The sequence below is a fragment of the Oenanthe melanoleuca genome, chromosome 1A (assembly GCF_029582105.1).
Source record: "Oenanthe melanoleuca isolate GR-GAL-2019-014 chromosome 1A, OMel1.0, whole genome shotgun sequence".
Taxonomy (NCBI): domain Eukaryota; kingdom Metazoa; phylum Chordata; class Aves; order Passeriformes; family Muscicapidae; genus Oenanthe; species Oenanthe melanoleuca.
Genome location: NC_079334.1, coordinates 14240271 through 14246270, shown reverse-complemented (window position 1 = coordinate 14246270; position 6000 = coordinate 14240271). Strand labels below are relative to the sequence as shown.

The 6000-nt window shown below is 40.5% G+C and overlaps 1 protein-coding gene across 3 annotated transcripts in view; it reads left to right on the top strand.

The window, feature by feature from the left end:
- Window positions 1-665: 665 nt before the first annotated feature.
- Window positions 666-6000, top strand: part of PYROXD1 (pyridine nucleotide-disulphide oxidoreductase domain 1) — a 12729-nt gene continuing 7394 nt past the window's right edge. Inside the window, exons 1-4 of one of the 3 annotated variants that reach the window (XM_056482641.1) lie at window positions 666-1026; window positions 2506-2586; window positions 3983-4102; window positions 5202-5330. In XM_056482641.1, the coding sequence (XP_056338616.1) occupies window positions 874-1026; window positions 2506-2586; window positions 3983-4102; window positions 5202-5330 (483 nt within the window). In that variant the 5' untranslated portion in view covers window positions 666-873. The remainder of the gene's footprint in view (window positions 1027-2505; window positions 2587-3982; window positions 4103-5201; window positions 5331-6000) is intronic. The other 2 variants (XM_056482642.1, XM_056482643.1) reach the window with 2 other exon arrangements.

Sequence of the window (6000 nt, the reverse complement as noted above, 5' to 3'; positions counted from 1 at the left end):
GGTGAAGGGGAATGCTCCTCCAATTTAAACACAGACAATAATGGAAAAGGAGGTTTTCCCTTCAAACATCTTTTTTCTGGGATGATCGAAGGAGGGACTGGGATGGGACCGAGGGCACTTGGAAAACTTAGGGCTTGTCCCCATCCTTAGCAATGCTCCGGGAGCATCCAGGTGTTCCCCCTGCAAGTCCTGCCACTGTTCTTTGAGAGATGCCCAGAGATTGCCCACTCTATCAGGTACAGAAACTCCCCTGAAATCAGCCCTTAGCAGGGCCTGCCTCTCCTCACCCTCACTAACCGCATCTGGGACTGCTTCAATTCTCCTCACCCTCGCTGAACACACCTGGGACTGCCCCACCCCTCTTCATCCTCACTAACCACACCTGGGACTGCCTCCATCCTCCTCACCCTCACTGACCACACCGGGGACTCCCTGGACACTAATTTACACAGGATTTTCACTAAACCCCACTCTGAGTCTTAATAAGCTGAGCAAACCTTGCTGATTTCATATTAAGTATGAAGTTGGCTAATATGGAAAAGTATGAAGAAAAATAGAAACAGTAGTCGCTGCTATAAAGTTTGCCAGGATCGGGCCCAGGGTACGGCATCAGGGAAAACCCGAACTGGCTTTTCCCAGAATAAGGAATCGCGGAAAACCTGGACCGGATTTCGCCGGAATAGGGAATGTGAGAACCTCGGATTGGATTGCGGCTCGATCCCGTAACGGGTGCACAAGATGGGGTTTGATCCTCCCCTTTTGTGCAGAGATGTACACTAGATACTACACACGCGTTACCTAAATACCACATCTGCGGGGAGAAGCCGTTTCGGGGCGGATACATGTTGGATAACTCACGCCAAGAGCGGCCCCATGGGAGCAGAAGAAGTTTTGGCGCTACTGCTCGCCGTAGGTGGAGCCGCCGCATCGGCTGTGCGCAGGGCGATGGCGGTGGCGGGCGGCGCGGTGCGGGGCCGCTTCGCGGTGGTGGGCGGCGGCATCGCGGGGGTCACTTGTGCCGAGAAGGTAACGGGGCCGCCCGCCTGCGCACGGGACTCTCCCTCCTTCCGCCAGTCCCCACTCCTTCCGCGCTCGGCGCCAGCCGGGAATTGTCCCCAGGATGCCCGGAGGCTCCCCGAGCCCATGGCGGAACTTCCGCCTGCCGGGGCCCTTGGCCCTGTGCGTCTTCTGGAGCGGCTGCGGGCTGGTGGCACCGCCCTGCCGGCCGCGCTTGCTTAGAGGCTTAAAGCCCTTCAGGGTCAGCTTGTGCACGGCCGTAGAAACAGATCTACATAGCAATTGCGTAAATATTCGCATGTGTACAGTAGTTCCATACTCTGCCCTACACCACCCTTAATCCCCATTTCTTAAAAATACTTTATCTCGCTTGAGAAAACACAAACCAAACGCAGTCCCAGGCTGCGTATATGTTGTGATATAGCGGTATTTATCTGTGTAGAAATACGTTTCAAGAGGTTCAAACTTGATAAGGTTATTTTGAAGCAGTTTACCAGCGCTTCATAAAAGGAGAGTTGCAGCTTTATAACTGCAGAAAGCTGGTACTCTGTGCCCTGGTCTAGAGGTCAGTGACTTCAGGATCCCTGCAGGAATTATTCCATAAAGGACTGTGCTGCAGTTGAGCTGAAGGCTGCTGTGATGTCCTCCTTACTATTAATATTGCTCAGTTTTTATAGGCTCCGTGTTTTAGAGCTGTAACCTCATCCAGCTCTCTTGTGAGCCCAAGCTCTAAAAACAAATTAATCTGTTTCTTGGTCTCAAGGTTTTTGATGGTTTTAAAGTAATAGTAACTGGAGGTAATTTTGTACCTGTAGAATGAAATTATGTGGGTATTAGTTTGATGAGGAATATTTTATCTGTTAGGGCTGCAGGCCAGCATATAGACTCTGTTTTGGATGCATATGTTCTGTGGTTGTGTCAGGGTCCCTCTGATTGGCATCCCTTCTCCCCAACAGCACCACTTGTCTTGGTCTACCTGTCACTTTGCTGAGAAATGCACATTAAAAATGGGAATTCTTTCCATTGGCTTGGGGCTTATAAGTCTTGCATTGCTTAATAGCACCCTGAAGATGATCAGTTTACTAAATAGGATATAAAATATCCAGGAGAAATCAGCATTTCCTCTGTAAAAATGAAACCTGTAAATACTTTGTCACTGCAATGCAGTAAAGAAATGTGTATCCACCAACTGGGTATCCCCAGAAATCACATGATCATAGTCTGATCCATCAGATGGCTTTTGGAATATTGTGACAATAGTCCTTTACACTATGGCTCCTGTTCTTGAAGGTATATTTATGTGTGAAGTAAATGTTGTGTCTCCAAATTCTCTTCAGTCCTTATCTTTCTGTTATCCTGAAGTAGTGCTTATTCAATAAGATTCTACAAAATCAAAGCTATATATTAAGACATACTGCTTTTCACTAGTAGTTTTATTGTGTTAAAGTCTGATGGTGATTCTCAACATGGTTTCTGTTTCTTTACAAGTTGGCTGCAGAATTCCCATCAGAAGACATTTTTTTAATGACAGCTTCCCCAGTTATAAAAGCTGTAACTAATTTCAAGCAGGTAAGGGAGAGTTAATTTTTCTTACAGTAAGACATGTTCAAAGTTTATATGTGCTGATAATTTAGAACCCAATGGTGAAAACGCTCATGACTTTGAGCTTGTTTTCGTATTAGTGTGATTGCAGTGGTATTAGAAAGATTGATGAGCTATTTTATAATGGTTAGTAATTGGTGAACATATTCACACCATATAAGCAAAGGTTAAAATAGGTACTTACATGGTTGAAGTGTATTCAGAGTTACTGAAACTTTATTTCACTGCTTTATTAGTGAGTGACCTCTTTTAAGCACCGAAATGGTGTCATAGTCTTGCTCATGTTTGAATTGGGGGCAGAAACAGCCTTCTGACAAGGAGCAAAAGAAGGGATAGCCTTCTGGGGAATTGCTTTGAGCTTTATCCACTCCAGCAGCTGCTGATTCAGTGACATCTTTCCTACTGGTTTGAACAAGAAAATCAAATCCATGCATTAATTCAGATTTGTGGCTAGTAGGGTCATTAAGCTGAGTCTGAGAGCCCTCTGTGAGACTTGGAGTAACACCCAACTAAGAATACTTTCTTAAAGTGCTGACAACAGTGCCATGAGTGTCCAGTAAAGACAGTTGCACAGTGCAGAGATGTAAAGTCTGTCATTCAAATCAGTGGAAATTTGCATATCTGAAGAATAAGGGAATAGCTAAGTACTATTGGAAGGCAGCAGCATCTAAGCTTTGGACATGAGCATCTTAATTCCTCTCTGAATTGCAAGCATGGTGTGGCTTCTGGTTCCTAGTTGTGTTCCCAACTCTGAATAATCAATAAACTAGCAGGCCTGGAGGTTTCCATGCAGCCACTCTCTTTTGGAAAAAACACAAAATTGTCATCACTTATTTGAATGTTTTTCAAATTCTGGTTTTCCTCCTTGGGGTTTTTTTGTTTGTGTTTGTTTTCTGTTTGATGTTGACAGTTTCCCCCGAGGTCTCTGAACTATCAGATAGTGGCTCTAGATGAGTTATTTTATCGAAGTTACAAAAAAGGGAAAAATAGGATTTTAACACTACATCACATAAATTAAAAAGTAGTGTTAACAACTCTGATAATAGACTTCTTCATGGAATAAAACATTGTAGCAGTTAGAGCAACTGTCAGGGTTCTCCATTTTTAATTAATCTCTATCTTTAGGATTAAAATGTAGTACTTTGACTCTTTAACTAGGAAGAGGCATGAAAAAGGAATTGTATTGAAAATTTGTATTGAAAAAGGAACTTTTAGCAGTTACCTGATAACACATTTACAGACAATATGGGCTTTATGTTGTGACTTTTTAACTGGAAATGAACACAGAACCTCCTGTCAAAAACTTTAGAAAAAGAGATGGATAAATAATCCATATTTTTAAATATCTCTCTTTCTCCTACAGGTCTCCAAAACACTTGAGGAATTTGATGTTGAAGAGCAACCAAGTTTCCTATTAGAAAAACGGTATCCCAATATTAGAGTTATACAGTGTGGAGTAAAACAGATGAAAAGTGATGAACATGTAAGCTAATGTTTTCTTTTTTATTTGTTTTTTCAAGTTATGTATATAAACAATAATTTAAGAAGTAGCTGGAATGTTTTGTGTGGGAAATTTTGTTCAAGAACGTTTTGGTTATTGAATTGCTAAGTTACCAAAATTACAAGAAAATATTCCTAATTCTAATTTCACTTGCTGCTTAACACTGTTTTTCAAGTATAAATATATACAGAGGACAAAATAAATCTTGAAAGAAACATTTCCACATTTTCTTCCTTCTAGCAGGAAATATGTTGCAAATATGAGCAATGGACAGCATGTACATACCCTTGTTAGCTCTGTGTCAACATATTTTTCATTTCATCATGTATCAGAAACTCTCATTCACAGCCAAAGCTGGTTTTGCTCACTTTTAAGTTTTGGAGATGTAATTTCAGGTAGATTCTGCTAACATTCTGAATCCAATGTTTTTCTTATATCATTACTAGGATAGTGTTTTAATGTAGGTCTTGGTGGACACGAATAATTAACGTATGTGGATTTGGAGGATCTTTTGCCCAAAACCATTTTAAACTACATAGCTTCTAGTTCATAGAACAACAAATAATGTTAAAATTTAAGGTCTTCTTTCTCAGAATGGCATAGTGTTTAGTGCCCCCATTTTTTCTTCAGTGAAGAACAGATTTGCAGTCTTTCTAAACTGTGTTATATCCTGTGCCTGGTTAACTCAGAGCTACTGCTGTTGAAATGTTTTTAATGGGATTCTCAATAATGTATAGTAGTACATAGTTCTGTTCCTGGGGCCTGAGGGATATTTGTCACATAGAAAACACAGAATTCCTTCGGCACAGCCAGTTAGTACCAAGTGCCAACAAGTGGCAAACTTGATCTTGCTTTGAGTGCGCTGTACACTTCCCATTTTTTTGGTCACATATTTGTGGTGAGTGTGATGGGAATAAATGGCACACAGTCAGTGAGAGTTTGAAGGCTTGTTCTTTGAGAACCTCTTAATGCTTTTAATATCCACAAATTAATTAAGGAAAGAGAAAGCTGATGTTATCTTAGATGAGTTGATTTAGATGAATTATCTTAGATTAATTGTTTTTCTTTTCATTGCTTACAGAAAATTTACACTGAAGATGGGAAAGAATACATATATGAAAAACTTTGCCTGTGTGCTGGAGCCAAACCAAAGTTAATTGTTGAAGGGAACCCGTATGTATTAGGAATCCGGGATACTGACAGTGCACAGGTAAATTTGTTTTGGATTTATAAATGTGTAATATATTCCTGCATCTGGTGCAAAATACAGAATTATTGTGGAATGCAATGGAGAAAGAGAAAATAATGTTTGTTATTGTATATTCTTAAATAGGAACATTTTCACTAGCAGAAAAAGAGCCTTATAATGCCACTAAATTAATTAGCCACTGTATTTATTAAGTTTATAGATAGCTTATATACATTATTTCTAACATGGTAATATGGAATAAACAATACTTTTTCACCCTCCAGGCAGAATCCAATTGGAAAATATAAACAGGAAGTAGGCACCCGTAGAAATTTCCCTGGGAAGGTGTATGTGGTAGCTGATACACTGGTAAAGTGGAAAGCTACTGAAGGAATTATTTTTTTTTCTCTTTTAGTTATACTGTAGCTTCTCCTCTTTGTACAGGAAAGAGTAAGATATAGTCAAAGATGTGGAAAAGTTTTCACCTGAAAACTGAAATGACTTAATGGACTGAAAATTAAGCTTTTGTCCTGGTTTGAAGGACAGATGTGTGCCAATAAAGAAAGAAGCTCCTCTTTGAAATAGAGAATGTAAGCCCCCTCCCTCCCGAGTATTATAATTTTTGAATCAGGAACTCTCAGGCAGAGATAAGGGGGTAGGAATAAGAGCTCTTTAGTAATATATCTAATCA